The 26,218-nt window shown below is 48.4% G+C and overlaps 1 protein-coding gene across 1 annotated transcript in view; it reads right to left on the reverse strand.

The window, feature by feature from the left end:
• Window positions 1-26,218, reverse strand: part of LOC147897998 (uncharacterized) — a 267,115-nt gene that overhangs the window by 96,661 nt on the left and 144,236 nt on the right. Inside the window, exon 10 of the mRNA XM_087380165.1 lies at window positions 14,054-14,152. Coding sequence (XP_087236291.1) covers window positions 14,054-14,152 — 99 coding nt within the window. The remainder of the gene's footprint in view (window positions 1-14,053; window positions 14,153-26,218) is intronic.

Genomic DNA, 26,218 nt, shown 5'->3' on the forward strand with positions numbered 1-26,218 from the left:
AGTTACATGCTTTAAAGAAGGTAATTGGATACATTACAAAGGTCAAAGGCATGGATGCTGAAAGGTTGCCAAAGAGGGCATGGGGAGAAAGTCAAAAGCCCCAAAAGACAAACAAGAGCATGATTTTGGCATCTGGATGGGCACTAGATCTGAGAAATTGGTTCAGGAAGTGGGAGGTAGAGGAGTACTTGAACTACTCACCAGAGGAGGTAGATGAAGATGCTTTTCATCGTGACCTGCTGAATGCACTACACAGGAAATGGCAAACAACTAAAAATAGAGATAAGTTCAAGTACTACTGCACATTTATCAACCCCCAATATTGGCCCACTTATACGGCAGAGGAGTCAGCCACGCAGAAGTACATTTGCACACCTATGGCAATGCATAAGCAGAGGGCTTTGGCTTCACTTCGCACCCGATCACACCAGCTGCAAATTGAAATAGGAGGATGGAAAGACATGCCAAGAGAGAGTAGAATATGCCAATTATGTGACCAGGGTATGCCAGAAACAGAAGAACACATGGTAATGATATGCCCTTACTATGCACACATTAGGAAAAAGTTCAGCTCTCTTCTTGAGGGATATAACAGACTGGCTGATTTGCTACATAAGGCGTCACCCTCAGCTTTAGGAACATTTGTATCTAAGCTTTTCAAGCACAGAAACTCACCTAGACATAAAGGTAGTTTCTCTTATTACCCTCCCCTTTGAGGGAGGAGTCTTTATGTATGTAAGGTTTTGTATTGTTTCAGGTCCCATAGGCGGATTTTTGGTCTTTAGAGGACGATAATATATTCTTCTTCTTCTTCTTCTTCTTCAATGCTTCCTTTTTCTTGAAGTACAAAACTACCGTTCTCCAATTGAATCTGCTCCTCCATTGTAACACATGCATCTGTAGAGATATATACAATGATATGGTGGTGTAGGATAGACTAGGATTAGACTAGGATTCAGTCTATTTGTTTTTGTGTGCTCTACTACTTGGACTATATATACCAAGTACTTGTATTTCATTTAGTTGAACATTTCAGTTGGAGTTCACTTGTGTTCACTTCTTTTTTTTCCTAACAAGATAACTTCATTAAGTATGAATGAAATCCGCAAGAGCAAGCTCAAATGCGGGAGTACATCATGTCATGCATGAGAAAAAAACCCAGCTCAAAACGAGCTACCAACAGAATGGCAGCCATGAGAGGGGAAGAGAGAGATCTAAGATGATCCAATCTTTCCCATGAGAAGGTGTACAAGACTGGATGCTATGCAAGAAATAATCTTTCCAAGGTCCTTGTCCAGGCATCAATCCTCTCACTAAAAACTTGCAGAGCAAGGCCATACACTGCAAGTTCGGATCAATAATATTGAGACCTCCTCCTGTGGGAAGAGAGGGTCTCCCAAGCCACCCTGGCTACAACATCTGAGGTTACATCTAACCCACTCCAAAGGAAGTTCCTAATAGGTCGCATGAGCTGAGATATACAACCTTTAGATCTGCACCAACATGAGCAAACGAACCAGGCAGTAGCCAATAATGCCTTGTTCACAACCACTACTCTAGATGCGAGGTCAAGTCTAGAAGAACTCCAAAAAATGAGTTTCCTCATTATGCTCTCCAACACAGGAGCAAACTGTTGTGTTGGAGAGATGCCCACCCCAACCTGTCATCCTAGGTACTTGATGGAAACACCCCTCTGACTCTAGGTGAATCCTATGTCAATCCCCAAGTCTGCAGTGTCCTCATCACTAATCCAGAAACCATTGGATTTATTCCAATTAATGTGAGCCCCTGCTGCCGGAAGTGCAAAGTAGATCCAAAGTTGTCCTGAATGAAGTGAGTGTCTGTGGCGTGGCATCCCAAAAAACAGCCATGTCATCTGCCAACTCACTATCCAAGAGCTCATCCTCCTGCCTCAATGGAAGCCTCAACCCTATAATATCAGCTTGAGCTCTAATGTGGTAGCTCATAGCTTCAGCCACAAATAAAAAGAGAAAGGGGGCTAAAGGGCACCCTGATAGAATGATCTGGTAATTTGAAACCTGTCTCCCTTGACTCCACCAATAACCACCTGTCTATGGGCTGATCTGCAGAGAGATGACACCCCTCTCATCCATGCATCCAAAAATCCGAAACGAGCAAGGGTACCCTCTAAGAAGGCCCAGTCTACTCTGTCATAAGCTTTCTCAAAGTCCAAGGGTAGAATGGAAAGCCTATGGCTATTATGCATGGCCCAGTCAAAAGCCTCCCAAAATGAGAATATGTTATTGAAAATGCTCCTGCCATGCACAAATACCCGTTTGCGTATCATGTATAAGGTCTAGAAGAAAAGGCTGCAAACAAAGGCTGATTGCTTTTGCTAAGATTTTGTACAAGGTGCCCAAAAGAATGATCGCCCTCCACTGAGACACTAAATTCCTGCAACCCCCTTTTTGGTATAAGATGAATGAGACCCTCAGTAAGCGAGTCTGGCATCTCACCCAACTCCCAAACACCCTGCAAGGCTGAGTCAATGTGATCCCCAGTCTAATCCCAAAATGAAATCAAGAAAGAGGGTCTAAGCCCATCTGAACCAGGGCACTTGCCCTTGTGAAGGGTAGAGAGAGCAGTCCTGAACTCCATGTTGGTGAATGGTGCATCAAGTGAGACTATCATATATCCAGTAACCAACATAGGTAAGTGCTGCCAAATAACAACTCGAGCATCATCTATGGCATGTGTGTCAAGATCTGCTATAAGAAGGGAGGCATAGAAATATGTGGCTACCTGCAAGACGGCATCTGGATGTGTCTGTAAAACTCCGTCTGAGTCAGCAAGCTGTAAAACACTCACCTTACTATGTCTAGGGACAAGAGTAGAGAAGAATTGCTTGTTGACCCTACCTCCCAAATGACTCTCTGGCATGAAAGGCATACTCTGCTCTCTGATCTAATAATGACTGCTACTATTGAGCCCTTGCTGCAGCAAGGCGCTCCTGAACCCAAGCATCTGTAGGCCTCTTCTGCTCTTCCCTCTGAAGAGCAACCAACTGCTGGCAGATACCTATCTCTGGCTTGAGGATCTCACCTCTCCTGATACGAGCAACTGAATGATAAAAGTCACTAATGTCTGATACAACTGCAGCTATATTTGATGAGAAAAGCTTCCCATCGTGCATGTGAGATACCCAAGTCCGCAACACTGCCTCTGTGAGACCCTCCTCTGCGTAGAAGGCATTTGGAATCCTGATACTGTGGTAGAGCGACTCCTCACATGAGGATCTGAAGCAAGCAGAATAACTGGAAAGTGATTTGAAGTAGACACCCCAGCTGTAATGCATATTGTCCTGCCTCTGTCCTCCAGAGCCCAATCATCCACATAAAATTTATCAATCCGTGCGTGAATAGGCATCTGCAACCTCCTGTTTGACCAAGAAAATAGGAGTGACTGCTGCGGATGAGTGTGGAAAGCATCATCATGCCATACATCTCTGCCACTGTACCAAAAAAGGAAGGCATCTCAGGCTGCCCTCTCTAGGGAATGGATACCACCTTCCCTACCTCCTCTTTTGTCTGTGGGGCATTTCAACCATGTTGAAATCACCCCCAATGATCCAAGACTTTGCAATGCATGACCAAGAAAGCAGATCCTTCCATAAAAGGACACGGTCCCCTCTTCAATTGGAAGCATAAAGGTTTAAGAAACCAACCTTATGCCCACCAAGAAAAAGAATGATCCACTGAGATCTAGAGGCAAGTATGATCCCATGTCCAATCACCAAGGATAGCATCGAAGAAGAAACAAAAATGCAAGTACCTCCCCTGGTGCCCAAGGCGGGTGACCAAATAGTATGCCCTGAGAGAAGCTTACATGACTTGGCACAATCCCTGACATCCAGTTTGTGTTCTTGAATCATGAGAACATCAATGGGGCCCCCAGTAACACCTGGATGAATTGGTTACAAATCAGCTTCCTGTGGCGGCGGGGTGAGGTACATCTCTGAGGCCTTGAGCATTCCAACTGACAATCCTCATCGGTAAGAGGAATAGGCCATATGAAAAATCCTACCCGACCTGGTAGCGGAGATATCCCTCTCCTGGGAAAAAATCCTCCTATCAAGAGGAGGGAAGTCAAGTGGGGAAAGCACTCGCACACCTGCAGAAGGGGAAGCTCTATCCATGGTGCTCTGAACAAGGGGCTCCCAAGGGTAGAGGAGGGTACAAACTCCTCCTCTAACTCAAACTTTGCCATGTCTATCAAAACTGCAAAAGAATTCCTGAATGATGCTCCTGGTGCAGGTGTGCGGAGGATCCTTGCAGATGAAGGAGTAGAAGCAATAATGCCCTTGCCTCTATCAAGACGTGAAGAAGTAGGAACAAGAGAGAAAGGGGGCTGCTTGCTGCTAATGGATCTTGGCCAAAAGAGTAGCATTAGCCTGGAGTAAGGCACGAGCTTCACCTATGGCTTGCTCCATAGGAGAAAGCTCCTTCACATGAACATCTGAAGGGACAGGAGAAACCTCATCAGCACAAGGAACTAAAACACGAATATCTCATGTCTGTAAGGGAGGGTCCATGGCACCATTAGTAGCCTCCTAAAACGAAACTGGCTCAACAACTCTGACTACAGGAACGACTAGAACAAGACATGTTGAAGGTCTCGTTCACGCTGTAAACGAAGGTCCTAGACGAGAGGCTATAGCCGATGGTCCTGGACGAGAGGTGGAAGGTCCAACAGCACAAGAATTGGTAGGATGTGTGGTCTAGTCGAGGTGGTGCTATGAGGCACTACACCCGTGGACCTTTTGGGCCTTTTCTTTTTTCTCTTCCTTGGGCAATCTCTAGCAAAGTGCCCCTTGCAAATCCTACACTGATCCTATCTCCCAACGATCTCGACTCTCTGCCTGAAGAATGAGCTATCTCGATGCTGGAGCATGATGTGATCATCCGTGATGTTAGGGTTAGAGACAATGACCCTAACATGTGCTACCCCGTCCGGTGGCCATCCCAAAAGTGGCTCCAATAGGAAGATAATAGTCGATGGTACATTTGAGGGAGGCCGGGGAATTTGAGGAAGAGTGAGAACGTCCAGCCATCCTCCTCCACAGGGTCAAAACCCAGCGAGAAGGGTGTCAAAAAAATCCTCCTGGAGCTCAGTGTCAAAGCACTAGCCTCAAGCATTGTACCTGCTGTATTCGGGGAATAAAAAACAACCTGAAAGAAATCTCGGCCAAGCAGATGAACACCTGTGAGGTGTCCTGCGAGGTCTTCAGGTAGAACGGTGAGCATCCAATCCCTAAAGGCTAAGGGGGTGGGGGAAGGGGGCAGGGGTAGAGGGGGCTGAGGTGCAGGGGAATGGAGCGGGCAAAGATGACGAGGGAAGGGGACTGAGGGGGCGGGGGAAGGGAGACAAGGAGGGGCTGAGGGAGGGGCGAGAGGTTAGGCAGGGAGGGGGTTGAAGGGAGGGAGGAGAGAGGAGCGGGAGGGAGGAAGAGGCTGAGAGGGGGCAGGAGTCGGGGAGCAGCAGCATCTCTCGCTTCAACCTAATGCTTTCTACCTGCCACTTGTGTTCACTTCTTGTTCTCTTGTGTTCACAACTCTTCTCCATTCTTGTTCCTACATGAGGTATCAGAGCTAGTCCTTCTAGCCCTGTCAATTGCTTCCCATTCTCCGGCATGCTCTTGTTGCACTTCTATCGCGAGAAGAAATAGTTCTTGCTGGTCGACTTCTCTTTTGGCTGTCTTGAGATCCCACGAGCTTCGTGTGATCTCGATATTTAGTTTTGTTGCGAGATTTGGCACGAGGAAGCACTCCTCAGCTGGGCGACTTCGTTTTGCATCGCACACATAGTTTTTTCAGGCAATTTTGGCTACCGGAAGTTCTGTAGCAGCATCGAGCAAACCAGAGGAATTTTGAGCAGTCATGTTGCGGTTTTACCCCCCTTTCGGAGGCTGTTCGGGCTCCAGATCGAGATCCTTGATTCAGCTCATTTCAGCCTCTCCTAGTTGGTTCTTGCAGATAGTAATGCGCATTTGTCTTGCAGATTGCATTGCACAGCTGTGCATTTGGAAAAACAAAATGGTTACACATTTAGTGCAAATCATTGCTCAGGTGTTGTGCATTTTTGAAGCCAAGTGTTGGCTGTAAGTTGATGCACTTTTGGATGCCCATTGAGCAAGAGTTTGCTATTGCATTGTGAGCCATGGTTTGGATGAGATTCAAGCTGATTTTTTGGGGCAGAAGTATATTGCATTTGAGCCAGTAGTGGTTGGCTGTGGTTGAGGACAATTTTTGGGGGCAGAAATATTGTGCTTAATTGCATTTTGTAACCCGGAAGGGATTGAGGTTTGAGTAAGATTTTGGGGCAGATTTATTGCTATTTCAGAGCAATCACACTGTCAGTGATTTCATAGCAGTCAGTGGTCTTTTAGTTGTCCATTTGCTGTCTTTTCCTTTGCAAGTACACTTGCAGTTAGTTTGCAATCATGTCTCTCAATGAGAATTTTGGTACCATGAGTGACTGTAGCAGATAAGTTGGATGGACCCAACTATGCTTTGTGGTCATTTACACTCAATAATATCTTGGTTGGAAAGGGCTTATGGGACAACATGAATGGTGATGAGGCGAGACCTGCTGGATCTAGCACGAGTGCATCTTCCACTTCTGGCACTACCACTCAGTCTTCTACTACCACTCCCATGGAGGATCAGAAGAGGTTTGATCGTAGGGATGCCCAAGAGTTGTCTTTGATTGCATTGTCTATGAAGACACACATTAACTCCACTATCGAGTCTTGCAAGAATTCAAAGGCAGCTTGGGATAGAGTGACAAGTGAAGAATGAAGCAAGAAGCATTGCTTTTTTTTTTTTTTTTTTTTTCCATGAAAAAGACTTCTATTAAGTAAGAACAAAAACCCGCGACAGCAAGAACAAAGCGGAATACATCATGAAATCATGAGGATAATAAAAAACCCCTCAGAGTGAGGTGGAAAGAAGCCAAGGCTGAGGCTGAAAGTGCCATCTCAACCCTGTAGTAGATTCAGAGAAGAAAGGAGAATCCTTCCATTCCCTGAAGAAAGAAGCCCTCCTAGCTGAGGCTGCACGGGAGTCCCCCTGCATACCCGTCCATACGGCCATCAGAGTGTGTACGATGTCTGTCCAGATACTAGCCAATGTGTGCGAGGGATGAACCTGAGTACCCTCCATAGCCTCTGTGCATCTGGCTCTCCAGATATGCCAGGCTGCTATGCTCGCTATAATCTCCCAAGAAGTATCCACAGAGGCATGTACAGCTGTAAAAGGATCTTGACCCCTAATTTACAATGGCAATCATCACAACAATTGCAATGAAACAAATGGGGGAAAAGGGTGAACATTGAAAAGCAACCCATTTGTCTGTATGACCATTTCTTAAGAGAGAGAGTGAAAATGAGCGAGAGGGATAGTAAAACTCCAATGAAAAAAAGCACAAAGTAAGTAATGTGAGCATCCAAGTGCTCAACAATAAAGGCAACTACTGTAACTTTTCAAGAACTTTCCCATTTATCTTAAGTTGGATTCCATTGCTATATTGTTCTGCATAGAAAAAACCTTGAGTTTAGGTGGCATCTACCCAACCTAGATATTTCCAAATCTCATTTCACTAAGAGCACAAAGGCTTGTCTAGGATCCAATGGTCTTGGTAATAATAGCCCTCAGTAGTCTGTATACATTTTGCTTAGCAACACTTATGAAATGCCCATACAGAACAAGCATAGAGAGCTGTGGCTGCTAATACATGCTTCAGAATCACACCTTTACTAGCAAAGGATAGCTATTTAGTGTGCCAATACTTAAGTTTGTCTCAAATTCCCACTTCCATGGGAAGCCAAGGTGTGTGCATGCCACCATTTGATTCCAAGCTCATCAGTCCAAGTAGGCATCTTCTTCATGGAAAACCATTTGGGCAACCTGAGGTCCTGTAAGAGAAAGCCAAGCCACCGAGCCCCAAGTCATAAAAAGTGGGGAATGGGCAAAGTGACTGAAGATCTTGGCTATCCCCATCCAAATCAATCTTGCCTGTCTGCAATCCCATAAGCAATGCTGAATAGACTCCGAAGCAGAAAGGCAACGAGGGCAAGTAGGGTCGGCTCCGAATCTGGACCTCCAAAGGTTCACTGCAATCCCGCCATGAATAGAAAGCCAAAAGAAGATAGTGATCTTTCTATTCCTGTGGGATTTCCAGAGCCTCCTCCAGAAGTACCTCTGCTGATCCGCAGTAATACCAAAAGTCTCCCAATGAGGAACTCTGGAGGGTCTCCATCCTCTACTACTGAGCTGAAATCTCCTGGCATTACTGACCGTGTAACGAAAGAAGGGGGTGGTCTTCTCTCGATGCCCCACGTCAATCCACTCCCACTCTCCGGGGTCCCACTGTAAATACCTGATGGGAACTCCTCCATAGAGCCAGAGTCTCCAAGACCCAGTGGAGAGTAACTGGGGGTCAGGGTCTAAGAACCACTCTGAATCTGATCCCTGCATCAAAAGGCCTACAACCCTGATAGGCTGAAAAGCAGACTCAAGCAAGATGTCCTCTGTAGATCTGAGCAATCTACCACCATCCTGGACACTGAAAACCAAAGCATCCTCCTGTGCATCTCGGAAGGCTAAGACCTGAAGTGGAACTTTGCCTCTCGAGAAAGTACCTGCCCAAGTGGAGGAAGTGAGAGGCATATCATCTGTGTCTATCCAAGCCTCTGGAAGGGCTGTCTCAATCTGCAAGATCCTCCCTGCACTCCCTCTGAGATGTCGTGTCAACCTTGATTTGGTTTCCTCTGGAAGCCTACGGAAGGCTTTCCAAGATCCCAAAGAAGAAGCAGGTCCCCTCTCCCACCTAGCCCACTGCATGTAGAGTGAGGCACCCAGTGGCCTGCCACGATCATCTAAAATACTGTCGTTCCACATGATAGGCTGCCTATCAATCTCTTCCCGGGAGGAAGGAGGAATCCTCTGAAGAGAGCTTCTGAAACTAGCCCAAGCTTTCAGAATGGCAACCATGAGAGGGGATGAAGGTGATCTGAGGTGTGCTGTGGTGAAGATCCATCTAACACTGCTCATCCAGTCTCCTCCTGAGGAAGGTGTGCACCTCTGTGTTCTGCTGATAAGAAAGTACTTCCACGGTTCCTATCCTGGCATAAGTCCTCGCACCACTATCTTGCACAGTAAAGCTCTGCACTGTAAATTTGGATCAATAATATTGAGACCCCCATCCTGTGTAGGGAGGATGAGGGTCTCCCAAGCCACCCTGGCTAAGGCATCTGCTGTGCCATCAAGCCCACTCCAGAGAAAGTTCCTGATCGGTCTTCTGAGCTGAATGATGCAGTCCCTAGAACGGCACCAACATGAACAAATAAACCAGGTAGTGGCCAAGAGGACCTGGTTGACCACCACAACTCTAGAGGCAAGATCCAGCTTGGCTGAGCTCCAAAAGAGAAGCTTCCTTCTGATGCTCTCCAACACGGGAGCAAACTGCTGCATCGTAGAAATACCCAAGCCGACCTGGCAGCCCAAATACCTGATAGGCACACCCCTCTGAACCTAAGTGAACCCTATGTCAAGCCCCCAAACTAGAGTGTCCTCATCACTGATCCAAAAGCCATTGGATTTATGCCAATTTATCTACGCTCCTGCCGCCAAGCAAAATAAATCCAATGCTGTCCTGAAAGAAGTCAGCGTCTGTGGAGAGGCATCCAAATAAATCGCTGTGTCATCAGCCAACTCACTGTCAAGCAGCTCCTCTTCTCTTCTGATGGGAAGTCTCAGCCCAAAGATGTCAGCTTGAGATCTAACATAGATGCCCATAGCTTCGGCCACGAATAAAAAAAGGAAAGGAGCAAGGGGGCATCCCTGACGGACTGATCTCGAAATCTGAAATCTCTCACCCCTTACCCCACCAATAAGTACCTGGCTATGGGCTGATCTGTACAAAGAGGAAACACCTCTGATCCAAACATCAGTGAATCCAAAGCGTAGAAGGATGCCTCCAAAAAACTCCAATCTCACGTCTGAGAATATCTTGTCTCCTGGTAGAAGCAACCGAGCAGTAAAAGTCGCTAATACCAGAGAGGGCATCGGCTAAATGTGATGGATGTGGCTGCCCACCCTGGACATGAGCAAACCATATCCGTAGGGCTGCCTCCGTAAGGTCCTCCTCTGTGTAGAAGGCATCTGGAATCCTGATGCTGGCAGATCGGCCTCTCAAGTGAGGCTCTGAGATAGCCAGAACAACAGGGAAGTGGTCTGAAGTGGAAACCCCCGCAGCAATGCATACCAATCCACCTCTGTCTAGTGCCCAGTCATCTACATAAAATCTGTCAATGTGTGCATGAATAGGCATCTGTTGCCTCCTGTTCGACCAAGAGAACAGGAGGGACTGTGGCTGAATAAGAAAGGCATCATCACACCAAGTATCTCTGCCACAGAAATGGAAAAGGAAGGCATCCCAAGCTGCTCTCTCCAAAGAGTGAAGTCCGCCTTCTCTACCCCCTTTTTTGTCTGAAGGTAACTCGACCATGTTAAAGTCACCTCCAATCACCCATGAATCCACAATGGGGGCCCAGGAGAGCAAAGTCTTCCACATAAGGACACGTTCCCCTCTAATGTTGGAGGCATATAGGTTGAGGAAGCCAACCTTACGCCCTCCAATCAAAAGAATAATCCACTGAGCTCTAGAGGGGATAATGACTCCGTGCCCAACAACTAAGGGGAGAACCGACTGCGAAACTGTAATAGAAGTGCCTCCCCTAGTGCCCAAGGCAGGCGACCAAAAAGTATGGCCAGAAAGCAACTTGCCTGACTTGGCACAATCTCTATAATCCAGCTTGTGCTCTTGAATAAATAATATATCAATGGAACCTCCACCAGTAACACCTGGATGAAGCTGATCCCGGATCAGCTGTCTACGGCGGCGATGTGGGACGCCACCTAGGCCCTGTATGTTCCAACTGATAATCCTCATCGACGGGAGGATGTAGAGTGGAACACCTTACCCGACCTAGTGGCGGAAACAAACCCCTCAACAGGGGAAGACCTCCTGCTCGAGGAGGGAGGGAAGGAACCCAGTGGTGGAAAATCAATAGGGGAAAGAATCCTGGCACCTGAAGAAGAAGCCCTGCCAATAGGAAACCCAACCACTGGCTCCCCAAAAGTAGCGGGCACAAACTCCTCCTCTGGGAAATCTGAACTCTCTGCCAAGGCTGACAACGAGTTCCTGTGGAGCAATCCAGACACCGGAGTACGAAGGATCCCTTGTGAGGGAAGAGGATCAACAGTGTAAGCTATCCCCTTCCCCCTATCCAAGGGAGGGAGTGAAGAATGCTCTCTATCCTGTGTCTACCCAGCCGCGGAGATCTCTCCGTCCTCAAGAGGAACATCTGGCACTGCTGGATCTAAGGAAGAAGCTGCAATTGGGGAGGAGATCGAAGCTTCAGCGTCTCGGGCTGTGCAAGGTGAGACAGGAGGGACAGCTCGAGGTGAAGCAGAGTCTACTAAGGTACCCTCGTGAACTGAAGGAGGGACCTGCACACGTACTGGAACCCACTGTAAAGCGTCGCGTGTGCCTGAGGGAGGTGGGGGTCGAGGAGTAGGTGAAGGACCTGTACCACCCCCCTGTCGAGGCCGAGGAATAGGTACTGGACCTGTACCACCACCTGACTGAGCAGGACCGCCACGTGAAGAACGAGGAGCAGGAGCTGGACCTGTACCACCCGTCTGTCGAGGTCGAGGGGCAAGTGCCAGGTCTAATCCCCCCCCTTGTCCCCCCTGTCGATGCCCTGAGGCGGTAGCTGTACCAGAGGGCTTCTTAGGCCTTTTCTTCTTCCTGGGGCAATCCCTGGCAAAGTGTCCCGAGGTCCTGCAAATCCTGCACTGGTCCTGCCTGCCTGAAATCTCCACTCTCTTGCGAAAAAAGGAACCATCCGAGCGCTGGATCATGACGTGGTCCATCTTGAGGTTAGGATCCTTGCAAAGGACCCTCTAGGAACCCCATCAGCCTTGGTTGCCTCTGCTGCAGTCAATGGCAACCCAGGGAGGGGTAGGATCTCAACAACTGCGCCAAAATGCTCCCCAATAACAGAAAGAAGTCGATGGTAAAACCTGGGGAAGCCCGGGGAACCTGATGAAGAGCGAGAAGATTTTCTTATCTGCCTCTACTGGGTCGAAACCAATGTGAAAGGCTTCAAAGAAGATCTTCCTGTGTCCTAGGTGTAAAAACTCAGCCTTGAGCACAGTGCTCGCAGCCTCTGGAGTGTCAAAAACAACCTGGAAAAAACCTCGTCCCAGAAGGCGAACATCTAACAATCACTCCCACTCTCCTGGGTCCCACTGCAAGCACCTGATAGGTGCACCTCCATATAACCACAATCTCCAGGATCCCAGGGCCAAGAGCAGAGGGTCGGGGCCTAAGTACCACTGCAAGCCCGCTCCATGGTGAGAAGGCTAGAAGAGGGAGAGGGGGTAGAGGAGGGCGGGGAGAGGGAGAGGGGGCTGGGGGAGGGGGAGAGGAGGTAGAGGAGAGGAGAGGGAGCGGGGGAGGGGAGGCGGAGGATAGGGAGAGGGGGCGGGGGAGTGGAGGCAGAGGGAAGGGATGGGGGAAGGGGCAGGGGTAGAGGCAGGGGAAGGGGCGGGGATAGCGGCTGAGAAGGGGAGGGAGGGGCAGGCTTAGTGGGCGGGAGAAGGGGCTGAGGGAGAGGTAGAGGGAGGGATGGGGGAGGGGGAGGCTTAGCGGGCAGGAGAAGGGGCTGAGGGAGAGGTAGAGGGAGGGGGAGGCGGAGGGGAGGGGGAGGGGCTGAGGCAGGGGGAGGGGGAGCAAGCAGGTTGGGGAGGGGGAGCAAGCAGGTTGGGGAGGAGTAGCAGCTCCTCACAGGTTCATACGACTTATTGGTTGGCTGGTACTTTGGAGTTGCAAGTGAACTTTTGCCCTTTTTTATTTTACAGTCAGCAATGCCACCATGAAACTTTAGCTTAGAGCTAGAGGATGGAAACCATCTACAGTCGCATAGGGAGAGATTTCAGATCACTCGAGACTTGCAACAAAGATACTCTTGTGGGGAGCCTTTGGAAATCCCTCAAGAATGTGAAAGTCACTCTTTTCTTTGGAGTTTTCATTCGTGGAGGGATTGCAGTAAATCAGTGGAGGAGTACTTTTGGAGCTGACCCTTCTTGCCCTTGTTGCTTCATTGGCGTTGAGTCAATTTAGCATTGCTCTAGGAATATAGGTATACTAGAATCCTTTGGGCTGGAATTGCAGGACTTATGGGCAGGTTTTGTTCCCTCCTGCATCACTTGGGTCATTGTTCACGGTTCAGCAGCATTTTGGAGAGCTCTATCTACTCAACATTATTCCCGCCTCTCAATACAGACCTCTTATTGCTTCGTTGGACACAAGTTGGGAGAATGTTGCTCGAATCTTTGCTTGGCACATTTGGAGGTCTAGATATATGGAGGCTGAAGATGACATGCATGTCGACCCAGCCCTTAATTTGGCTAGCATTTGGATAGACATTGTACACACCTTCATGGACATTTGCTCTAGGATGCAGGGGCCTTCACGGTTTGCATCGTCCAAAAGGACTCTTTTTTTTAGAGGGTGGAGAGGCAATGCTTTGTTCTTTGAGTCTAGTGCTAGCTTGGTGTGGTACTCTTAGTCACAATATTGATTTGCTTATCCTTACCCTTTCAGTCGTACTTTACCACTTGTCTCATGCTATGCACAACCTTGAGTGGTTTGTGGCCATTTCTTTCATACTTCATGGAAGTCTTTTTTCTGGAGTGGAAAAAATCAAGATCGTCCGAGCAAGCATCTATGTACATTTATGCATACACATGCACAGAAGTTGTGCATGGGCATGTGAAACAAACTTTTATATTGATATATGAAGAGAATTCAAATAGGAGAGCTAGAATACTTAATGCATTTATTAATATCCTCTAAAATACAAACTAAAAAGCTGGACATGATTTTCTTGTATAAACATACTATCTTTGAATGTAGTGTTTCAAAAATTCATATTTTTTTGAAATAGAACAAAGTTTGTCTTTACCTGTATCTTGAGATAGAACATAACCCTCAGGAGAAAGAACAAAAATGCTATCTCGACTGGTGAATGACCATTGTAGTAGAGAGCTATGGTCCAAAAAATCTACATTAATAAACATATGAATCAGACCTACATGTAGAACAAAATGACACTCAAAGTGCATTCCCCATTCTCATTACCCCCATCAAAAGTTTAAATGGATTACTCTACTTAGAATTGTGGAGGAACATACAATTTATTTATTACAATTACTCGTAAGACCTGGACATCCCCTAGTATCCAATGTTTTCCTTAATGTGCAATCATGCTAGCATGATCGATCCCCGCAAGTTCTTCTCATCTTTTCCTGAAATTCTTTTGATACCAACCCATCGCCAAGTCCACCTATTGCCTTGGTGGGCTCCTAGAAGGATTTCAAAAGATTGCAAGATGATTGGCAATCCCAATTATTAAGCCACCTCAAAGGACGTGCAAGGAGAATTAAGCAAATAGATGCAGCTATACTTACGGATTGGGCGGTCCCAGGTGACATACAATTCTCTTGCCACTTGACTTGGAGCCTTTATGAGATTAGAAATCCCTCTTCGGGTGATATGACTTTCACATTCAAATAGGGATGCCTTGGCCTTTGATGCCCACAGGTTGTCAAGATCATCATTCAAAACATTTTCCTTTTCAGCCTATTAGGGTTGTGGGTAGAGTTTCTTGGATTTAGGATGGTATCTTGACCCTAACCGAGAACACATTCCCTTGGGCTCTTGGATACTTTAGGTTTATGGAGGGGTCCCAATTAAAGTATTTGCAGTGGGATCCTGGGGAATGGGAATGGATTGATGCAAGGCAACGAGAGAACAACCTCTCACTCTTTTGATACACAGTCAGTAATGCTAAGAAATTTCAGCTCAGCTTGAGAGGATAGAGGCCTACCAGAGCGCCTCATTGGGAGAATTTTTAAATTTATGCTAACTTGTAAAGATACTTTTGGAAGCAACTCTAGAAATCCCTCTGGAATAGAAAGATTACTCTTTTCTTTTGGCCTTCTATTCATGGACAGATTGTAGTGAACCTGTGTACATCGAGGTTTCACATAGATTCTACTTATACTCACTCCTTGTCATCGATCCAAAAGCCATTGGATTTATGCCAATTGATCTGTGCCCCTGCAATAGTGCAAAATAGACCCAAGGCTGTAGTGATCGTATGTGTCGTGGCATCTAGAAAAACAGCAGTATCATCTGCAGGCTCACTATCTAGAAGTTCTTCATCCCGTTTGAGAGAAAGTCTCAGCCCAAAAATATTAGCTTGAGACAATAGGCTGCGAGATACTTTTCCTATTAGGTTTGGGGCAAAGAGTAGAGAAGAAGTGTTTATTGACTCTATCTCCCATTTGAGTCCAAAATGACTCTTGTGCATGAAATACATACTCTGCTCTCTAATCTACCTATTGACGAGCCCTTGCTGCTGCAGAGCAAGGCCCTCCTAAATCCAAGCATTTGTAGGCCTCTTTTGCTCTTCCCCCTGCAAGGCTGCTAATTGTTAGTGAATATCAACCTCACATCCGATAATATCACGTCTCCTAGTGCTAGCAACAAAATGATAGAAATCACCAACACCAGTGAGGGCTAAAGCCACATGTGAGGGGACGGCTGGCTAATGAAGTTCTCCTTTGCATAAAAGGCATATGGAATCCTAAGACTGGCAGAACGTCCTCTCAAATGAGGCTCCGACATCATCACAATACCATGAGAAAGTGATTTGAAGTGGATACTCTAGCATATTGATCCATGTCTATCCAAAGCCCAATCAACATAAAATCTATGGATAGGCATCTGTGGCCTCCTGTTCGACCACAAAAACAGGATTGACTGTGGCTGAGTGTGAAAGGCATCATCAACCCATGTATATGTGCCATTGAACTGGAATAGGAAGGCATCCCAACCTGCTCTCTCCAAAGACAATGGGGGCCCACGAGAGCAACTCCTTCCGCATAAGGACATGATCCCCTCTATTGTTGGGGCCATAAAGGATGAGGAAGCCAACCTTACGTCCCCTAAATAAAATAAGGATCCACTGAGCTCTAGAGGAGATGATAACTCCGTGCCAAAAACAAAGGGTAGAAAAGAATCTGAAACCTCATATCACTATTCAGTGGTATTGATGATTTTAGAGCCTCATTTGAGAGGACGCTCTGGCATACAGACCCGATCCAGAGCCCAAAATCAACATAAAATCTATCAATCCGTGCATTGATGGGCATCATAGTCTTTGTTTGACCATGAAAATAGGAGAGAGTGTGGCTATGTGTCAAAGGCAACATCAAACCATGTATCTCTGCCACCGGAACAAGAAGGCATCCCAAGCTGCTCTCTCCAACAAGTGAATACCACCTTCTCTACCCCCTTTCTTATCCAAAGGCAACTCCACCATCATCTTCTTCATCTTTCATCTTGGTCTTCATTCAAGCAAAAGCTTTCCCTCAGACGCAACCATCTCCTTCACCATCGCCATAGCCACACCCCACGCCCTTGTAGCCTCCCTTTCCATTGAATTCACTCCCTCTGCTCCTCCTTCTTCTCCACCTGCTCTCGCTTGACTTTGCACTCGGCAAAAGTCAAACCAGAGCAAAGGAAACTCCACCATCATCTTCATTTACATCATCTTCTTCATCTTTTATCTTGGTCTTCATTCAAGCAAAAGCTTTCCCAAGCTGCTCTCTCCAACAAGTGAATACCACCTTCTCTACCCCCTTTCTTATCCAAAGGCAACTCCACCATCATCTTCTTCATCTTTCATCTTGGTCTTCATTCAAGCAAAAGCTTTCCCTCAGACGCAACCATCTCCTTCACCATCGCCATAGCCACACCCCACGCCCTTGTAGCCTCCCTTTCCATTGAATTCACTCCCTCTGCTCCTCCTTCTTCTCCACCTGCTCTCGCTTGACTTTGCACTCGGCAAAAGTCAAACCAGAGCAAAGGAAACTCCACCATCATCTTCATTTACATCATCTTCTTCATCTTTTATCTTGGTCTTCATTCAAGCAAAAGCTTTCCCTCAAACGTAACCATCTCCTTCGCCATCGGCATAGCCACACCCCATGCCCTCTTAGCCTCCCTTGCCTTTGAATTGACTCCACCTACTCTTCCTTCTCCACCTGCTCTCGCTTGACTTTTGCCACCGGAACAAGAAGGCATCCCAAGCTGCTCTCTCCAACAAGTGAATACCACCTTCTCTACCCCCTTTCTTATCCAAAGGCAACTCCACCATAATGAAATCACCTCCAATAACCCATGAATCTGCAATGGGGGCTGTCAAAGAGGGGAGGGGGGGATCCTACCACTTCTAGAAGTATTACTGGAGGCCTAGGGCCACTGGTGCGAGAAGCAAGGAGGACGAGCGAACGATGTCACGGATGGTGCGTGGGGCGAGTGTTGGTCGGTGTCAATGATGTGTGAGTGATATAAGTGCAAGAGTGGTAAGCAAAAAGAAAGACTAAAGCAAAATAAAATCACAAGAGCCAACCCTCGACATGAATGACACAGAACTCCAACCACATGACACAGGGTCTCTTATACCAGGTGAAGGGAGAGGAGGGGAGGAGAACACAACAGGAAGAGGTGTTAGAGGAGCAAGCCAGCATAGTTCATTAAAAGGAATGAATCATGCACTCATGAGAGTTACACTAAATGGTTCATACACCACGGAAGATACACACTAGGCGAGCTCTTGACTCTAGCCGCTCTCTCTTATTCATGCCCTATGCGCCTCTGTTGGAATGCACACCCCCTCAAATGCCTCCATCCTCCCTCCTTTTCCCCTCTTCGCCTTCCCCTCATCGGCTCCTCGTCGCTAGAAATCCCCTTCCCTCCTTCCTATTGGTTGTCTTCCTGTCTCCTTAGCCGTTTTGCTGCTTCGTCCCTTGATGGCTTCTGCAACTCCCCAACCTCTTCCGAGTCAGTGAGTAAAGTACTCCATGTGTACTCATGTCCCATGTGCACCTGACAATAGTTGGTGGCGAGAGGTGGTGCACCACCTGTGCTCCTTAACTGCTTGACTGCTTCCCATGTGCACCAACATGTGCACCATCTGTGCTTCCTATACTGCTATAGTCTAGTGCACCAGTACTTCACTCTGACCAAGGGCGGATGATCTAGGGCAGATCGGCTTTGACCAAGGTTAGTCCAGGCTTGGCATGTCCAGTCCTGTACTCCTCCCCAGTCATCTAGTGCTCCAGGCATGCCCAGCTTCAGTCATGTCCAAGTCATGTACCACTCTAGTCTAGTACATAGTGTGACCAAGGTCTGACTACAACGTGACTTGATAGGTCTCGCTCAAGTGACCAAGATGTGAACAAGGTGTGACTAGGTGTGACCAAGGTCTAACCATCCTTGGCATGGTACTCCGGCGACCAAGATGTGTACAAGGTGTAACCCAGGTGTGAACAAGATGTGACCCAAGTGTAACCCAGATGTGAACAAGGTGTGACCCTAGTGTGACTCTTCGTGACTCCTGGTGACCGAGGTCCGACCAGTAAAGTACAACAGTTCCCCCGCCAATATCATTCACCTTCCCGATGAATGATCAAGCTTCAGTGTTATAAAACTACAAGTATAGATTGTTCAAGTAAAATTGGCTTTGAGCCTTACATTCCTAAAACTGAAATAAAAATGGCTCTATGGTCTTACATCTCCAAACCTGGAATAAAAATGGCTCATGGCCTTACATCTCCAAAGCTGAAATAAAAAAAACTCGTAGCGAAAAAGATGCAGGTCAAATGCAAAATAGAGGATCAAGATCGTGGAGGAGCTTCGTCTGTTGCTGCCCCCCGCCATCATCTGTCGCCATCAGCCACCCCTGGCAGCGCCCTACCCCTTGGCCGCGACCTGCTCTCTTGGCAGCGCCCTGCTGCCTAGGCCGCACAGGCTTCCCTTGGTAGCACCCCCTGCTCAGGTCACCCCCCCTTGCTCGCTCGCGTTGTGCCTCCTCTCAGCCCGTTTGGCTGCTGCAGGTGCGCCTTGGTGGTCGAGCCCCCCCCTTAGCCTGTTCGCGTTGCGCCCCCCCCTTCAGCCCGACTGGCTATGCAGGTCGCGCCCTGCTGATCGAGCTCCCCTTGCCCCTTTAGGTTGCCCCTTCAGGCTACCATCTAGGCAGCCCTTCAGGCCGCCAGCAGCTGCTGTCTGCTCCCTCCCTTGCACTTTAGGTTGGGCTTCAGGGCCCTCTTCCGGGACTGTTCTACGTGTGTTCCGGGGAGTTGTGTTCCCAGGCTGCTTCCAGGCATTGGCGGAGCTTTCTGCTTCTGCATTGAGCGGTTTGTTGTCATTCCACGCAGGCTGAAGTTGGGAGCATTCTTCAACCATGGGTTTTTTGGGGATTCTAGTAGTTGGTTGCGAGTTCTTGGTGGGTATTTTCAGCAGAGATAGCTCCTCCCCTCAGGACAGCGCAAGCTGAGACAATGGAGGACACTAATGCCACTCCCGTCGCCGAACCTGAGGAGATCGAAGTCACAGTTTCTTTTACTCCTGACATTGTGCAGATGATTGAGGTAGAGCAGAGGAGGGTTTTTGTTTGACGCACATCATTGGCTTTCTCCCCGGTAGAGGCCAACAGTTACGTGATTGGGTGTACACCAGCATGGCCTCATTGGGTCTCTCAGTTACAGTTTTTCGATTGCTTGGTAGAGGGTACTTTTCTTTTGGCCTTCAATCCGCAGAGCAGGCTCAAAGAGTACTTATGAGCTCTTCGATTCAGTTTCAGAGCAGAGTCATCCATTTGTGGCCTTGGCGGAAGCACTTCAGTACTACGTCCCCGGGACCACGTCAGGTCTCTTTTTGGATGCTTTTCCCTGGACTTCCTGATGAGGTTAGCTCTTGTCACAGAGTTGTGGAGCATATGGCTAGCGTGGCAGGTACAGTCATCCCATCAAGTGCTAGACTTTCCTATGCTCAGTCACTTGCTGGTAGAGGTGTTACGAGGGTCAGACTCACTTCAGAGTTCCCCCCTCCTCGACCTTTGCCTACTTTGATTTCGTACTCCATGGGAGATGGGGTCCAGATGCAGCAGAGGGTTTTGTACGAGGGGCTTCCTGATCAGTGTCTTTTTTGTCGGAAGAGAGGTCACTTTATTAGGGATTGCCCCAGTCGTCGGCCTCGATCAGAGACTCCGGATCCTTCTCATCCTACGAGAGACCCAGAGCCTTCAGTTCAGCCAGGGGTCTCTGAGCCTGCTTCGACTCATTCAGCAGAACGAGACAAGACTCCTCTAGGGGAGCCTCCAGTGGAATCAGAGGACCTGGAGGTGCCTCCAGTGGAACAGCTTTCACAGAGAGCTCGGAGGAGACGGAGACAGAGGGAGAGCCAGCAGTACGAGCAGCCCCAGGTACGAGCTCACAAATGGCAGAGAGTTGAGACTCATGTGCAGGAGACCCCAGAAAGGGGAGATGCAGAGGACCATCCGTAGGCAGGTCTTGACACGATGCAGGAGACGGTCGCTCAGGGAGTCGAGTCACAGGTGCAGGAGACCCCGGAAAGGGGAGTTGTAGAGGACCCATCCGCAGGCAGGTCTTGACACCGTGCAGGAGACGATAGATCAGGGAGTCAAGATATAGGTGCAGGAGACCCCGGAAATGGGAGATGCGGAGGACCATCCACAGGCAGGTCTTCTCACTGAGCAGGAGACAGTAGTTCTCACGATTTGATGACTCTAGACACCACTACCCCGGAGGTTCAGATATTGGTTACGGAGACAGTTTTTCAGCAGAAGACTACTCAGGCTGCACTTACGGTGATGGATGCCTCTCCCCAGCAACCCATTGAGAGAGTGGTATTTTACGACACAGGTCAGAGTCAGAGCCTGCTGTCCCAGGATCTCATGCGCCTGTACGAGGTTCCCTCGAGACCCCTTTCACAGCCCCGTCGCACTGTACCTTCCCTTGTTGCTATGAGGAGCGTCCTTTTGGACACCCCTCCCAGCACAGCCTCGTCCTCGCAGCTTTTCGCTCGTGGTGTATCCAGATCTTTTGCGAGTGCGGTCATAGATTTTTCTCAGTACCCGGACAGGCATGAGGATTGGGAGATCCTAGCAGATGAGATCGAGCGAGAGTTTCAGTCACCCATGCGGACAGGCACCTCGTCGCAAATTCTTCCTCTCCCTCTCACTATTCCAGGAGCAGAGTCAGGACGGCTCATCCCTTTTTAGCTCTTCTGACTCCTAGACCTAGCTCCAGGATGGTTGACAGAGATCTGCCCGTTGAGTTTTGGCCCTTTTTGGCTCGAGGGGTTATCACAGACTCCCTCACTCGATTGGAACTTCTACCGGTGTTTTGCCGATGGTCAGAGGAGGTAGAGGAGTACTTGGGATCAGCTACTCTCTCCAGAGAGGGGCATGTTCTTCGTTTCTCCACAGGTAGCTTTCGATCTCGGGGGAGCGAAAGCTGGTCAGCTGAGTTACTAGACAGCTTATGAGCATGACTCAGTTTTCATCGGTTCACCATTTTGTCGGCTCGCAGATTCATTCTTGCCCTAGGACTCTTCGACCTGGCTTCGGTGGCAGGGCCTTTTTGTTTCTGTTCTTTGAGATTCAGGGAGACTTTGATTTGCCCAGGAGTGCTGGTTGGTTTGACTTTCAGCTCCTTGGTTCACGCCAGAGTACTATTCCTTTGGATGGAGCCATTTTACATGAGTTGGTGCAGATTTGGAGTTTGATCAGAGATCGACTTTGGATTGCGCCGTCAGAGAGAGAGTTTTGTGCCGTTGCCACTGGCACACCCTCACTTCCATCCGATGTCTAGGTTGTCCATCATTTCTTGGAATGTGAGAGGACTGAACGGCCGCAGATTTACCTCAGATGCAGATGGTCATAGATTGGGAGTTCCTAGATTGCAGTTGCTTAGGGACTCCCTTCGGTTTATTTCCTCAGGGTCCCCTCCAGACATTGTGCTTATCCAGGAGCATAAGCTCTCCCAGGACAAGATTGACACATGCAGATCCTTACTCAGAGGAAAGAGCCGGACTTATTGGAGCCCAGCGGATGGCACGAGGGGAGGAGTTTGCATTTCAGTTTCAGCTAGGTGGGCCTCAGTGATCACCCAAGAGGGTACACTAGTGGAGAGCAGAGCATGCTATGTTATTCTTCATATTGAGAACACAGCAGTTGGTGTTCTCAATGTGTATGCTCCCACGGATCCAGCTCAAAGGAGACAGCTTGGTTGAATTCGCTGAAGACAAGTCGGGTCAGACAGAGGGTGGCCTTTCCGATAGGGAGAGAGTGGAGTGGGATAGTTTTGTTTTGCATACTGGACTTCATGATGCTGCTCGATTGGACGACTTTCGTCAATTGGCAGAGAGTCTTCAGTTCTCTTGGTCTAGGGTTTTCCATGGCTCTCTTTCTTTGGTTAGACTTGACAGGTTTTATATTGGCCATTGGGGTCAGGCCAGAGGAGGACACCGCTCGGGTTATGTTTTATCTGACCATGCTCCAGTCCTATTACAGATTCTTCCTACCTCTCGATTGGAGAGCACAGGCTCTGGCAGAGTTCTGGACTTTGTTTTTCAGGATACAGAGTTCGTGGAACGGTTGAGAGAGACTTGGTTGTCAGTGGACACTCCTGTGGATCAGGGCTGGGGATCAGGGCTGGTTGTTGTGGGTAGAGGGGGCTTTGGCTAGAGTCAGCATGGCCTGCTAGTTGAGGGCAAAAGAGGAGAAGGAAAAGCTCAAAATCAGAGATCAAAATGCAAAAGCGGAGGTATCCAAACTTCAGAGATTGATTCAGAGTTTTCCTCATTCTCTTTTCATCAGAGGGCAGCTTTCGGAGGCTCAGAAGAGACTAGAGGAGATTCAGGGCAGGAGGGCCCAGTTCACGTTTTACTCTCAGCAGACTTTCTGGATTCAGAAGGGGGATAGATGCTCTAGAGAATTCTTCAGGGCAGTGGGTCAGAGATACTCTTCGGACACTCTTCGTAGACTTGTGGATGAGGCCGGGTCTCTTTAGACGGACCCTCACGGTCTTGTTGAGATCACTTCTGATTTCTATTCCACTCTTTACACCACCGATCCAGTCACCGAGGAGATGATCAGAGCCAGAAAGGAGATTTGGAGCCATGTCCCCCTGATGGTCTCAGACAAGATGAGTAATGTTTTGGATAGCCCACTATCACTCCTGGAGATCACGGATGTGTTACATGAGCTGCCCAGAGACAGATGCCCGAGGGAGGACGGTTTGTCGCCACTTCTTTTTAGAGGTCTTTGGGATACGATTGGGCCTCATCTACTCTCTGCCTTTTCAAAGGCTCTTGATACAGGATCTTTGGGCGAGACATTATGCACAGGTATGATTTGTCTCATCCCAAAAGGGGGAGACAAGATAGTCCTATGTAATTGGAGACCCATTACACTTCTAGGGACAGCCTACAAGATCCTAGCGAAGACCTTGGCTCTTCACCTAAAGCCTATGCTGCCAGATATCATCAGAGCTACTCAGACAGGATTTGTCCAAGATCGGAGTATCTTGGATAACATCTTCACTTTTTGGGAGGCCACTCACTGGGCGAAGGAGAGTCAGCAAGAGATTGTAGTTCTTCTCCTCGATTTTAAGAAGGCTTATGATAGGGTGGACTGGGATTTCTTGGAGGGCACTATGAGGAGGCTAGGCTTCAGTGATAGATGGATTTCTTGGGTCTCCTCACTTTACTCCCACTCTTCTAGCAGGATGGTGGTCTGTGGAGGCAGAGGACCGGCTTTTCAGCTATCCAAATCGATCGACAGGGATGTCCACTTGCACCTTACCTTTTCCTTTTCGTAGCGGAGGCTATGGGATACTTTATGCAGGCTACCAATCATGGCACTTTGGGCCTCCATCTGCCTATCCGGCAGGAGCAGGAGCTTCTGGACACTGAATTCGCTGACAACACGGCACTAACAGTCAAAGGAGATGCATATAGTCTTGCTACTGCTACGGATTCAATTGACAAGTTCTGCCTAGCCTCAGGAGGACTTGTCAATTGGAACAAATCAAAAGGCATCTGGCTAGCCTCAGCAGGATACCCCATCATGGGGAGGAGACAGAGGCTTTGTATGGATTCCCAGAGGCACCTCCACAAGATATCTAGGCTTTCAGGTTGGCATTGAGGTGTCCCCGACGCAACAATTTGCCCCAGTTCTTGAGAGCATCCAAAGAAAGCTAGCCTACTGGAGCACGGCTAGACTTTCTTTGGCCGGAAGAGCGCTAGTACTCAACCAGGTTCTACTAGCGACTATGTGGTACGTTGCGTCATGTTGGTGCTTTCATGCTGACTCGATCCGTCAGGTGAGGAGATTGCTCCGGAACTTCCTGTGGAGTGGTGGTGATGGTTCTGAGGACACTAGGGCCAGGGTTTCATGGGATACTATCACTTTACCCACCTCGCAGGGAGGATTTGGAGTTCTTGATCCTGAGATGCAGAGCAGAGCCCTTTTAGTCAAACTTCTTGTTAGAGGTTTGACTCCAGGAGATCAGCCGTGGAAGCAGTTCCTACTGCATGGGATTCACCAGTGCACCCCCAGAGCAGCAGGCCAGTGGGCAGGTAGATTCAAATGGATCTTCCTGACGGACCAGCATTCTCAGCCTTCCTCACCACTTGTGAAAAGGCTTATTCAGATATGGGATCTTTTTTGACAACACCTCATCAGAGCAGTTCCCTCCTCCAGAGAGGAAATTGCCCGACAACCACTATATCATAACCCCTTGGTTCGGTATCAGGGATCTTCCCCTGGTACAGAACTTAGGACTCCCTTGGCCAGATGGCATGCTCAGGGGGTTGTGATAGTCGGAGATTGGTTCAGGGGAGGTGTGGAGATGTCAGAGGAGGAGATCAAAGATAGACACGGGCCACTTGGACAGATTGCTACCACCAGATTACTTATCATGAGAGCTATTCCTTAGGGGTGGAGGGATATGCTTACAGATCCAGCCTATGTTCATCCCATCTCTACTTGGTCAGGTTGTTTTAGTGAGGCTGGGCTATGCATTGGAGTTCGTTTAGGACCGGCACCGTTTACTTATTTTGAGACGGACTCCTCTCACAGATTGTATCCCACTCAGCCCCTGGATTGACAGGAGCTCCTTTGGCAGAGAGTCAGGGTCATTGGTTGCCTTGGTAAGGAATGGGCCACAGAACCTTCCAGGTTGACCATTGAGGTTGACCATTGCAGAGGATCCTAGATAGAGACTTTGGATCTTTCAGGGTCGACCTCTTGTGGAGCTCGCCAGGTGAGTGGTCGTGGCCTGCTCCGGTGGCAGGCGCTCGTCCTCTTTCTTTTTTCCAGTACTCGACGAGGGCAGGTTACAGGCTTAAGCAGAGAGACTCTCATCACCTACCATCTACCTCACAGCATTGGCACGCACAAGGACTTACTGCAGAGCTTTTGTTGAGCTACTGGACTCACTTTTGGGGCATCAGTAGAGCCAGGAAAGTCTCCTACTTTCTTTGGCTCACTATTCATAGGGGTATACCTGTGGGTACTTGGCTTCAGCAGATGGGTAGACCCTCCTTGTGTATGCATTGTCAGCTTGCAGAGGAATCTAGTAAGCATTGTTTATGGAGCTGCCCCAGCTCTAGAGTGGTTTGGACAGGTATCTTCAGGATGTTCTCATATGTTACATCCGAGTCCTTTCTGATGACATGGGGCGCTGCCCTTTGGGGGAGAGGATTTGGAGCCTTTGCCCTCTATGAGTCAGAGCCAGGAGACCACGGTTTCTTCATGCAGTGTCGCCAGAGATGGGGTCCCACAGATGTTAGCATCATGGAGCCACAGGACTTACTTTTGGTACTAGTACCAGCTCAGGATTCCAGGCCTACTTCACCTGCAGGGTCAGCCTGGGAGGTGATTTCTAGTATTACCCTATGGCGGATATGGTGTTCGCGATATGTTCTTTTGTCCTTGGGGGCCATTTATGCACGGAGGCTGACACTCTTGCTTCCATTTGGGCGGAGATTATCTTCACTCTCAGGAGTCAGTGGGAGCAGTGTACATGCACCTCTTTGGCAGCTCATGGGAAACTTTTATCCTTCATGAGGACATGGGACTGCTCATTATTTTTTCATTTGACCCCTTTTGGGATGTCGTGGCATTTTAGACCACCACCATGATTTTTTTGCCACATTGTTGAGGCTAGGGATAGAGTACTTTCTCTCCCAC

This window comes from Dipteris shenzhenensis, chromosome 10 (assembly GCF_047967505.1).
Source record: "Dipteris shenzhenensis isolate YYH24624 ecotype China chromosome 10, Dip_SZ_1.0, whole genome shotgun sequence".
Lineage (NCBI taxonomy): Eukaryota > Viridiplantae > Streptophyta > Polypodiopsida > Gleicheniales > Dipteridaceae > Dipteris > Dipteris shenzhenensis.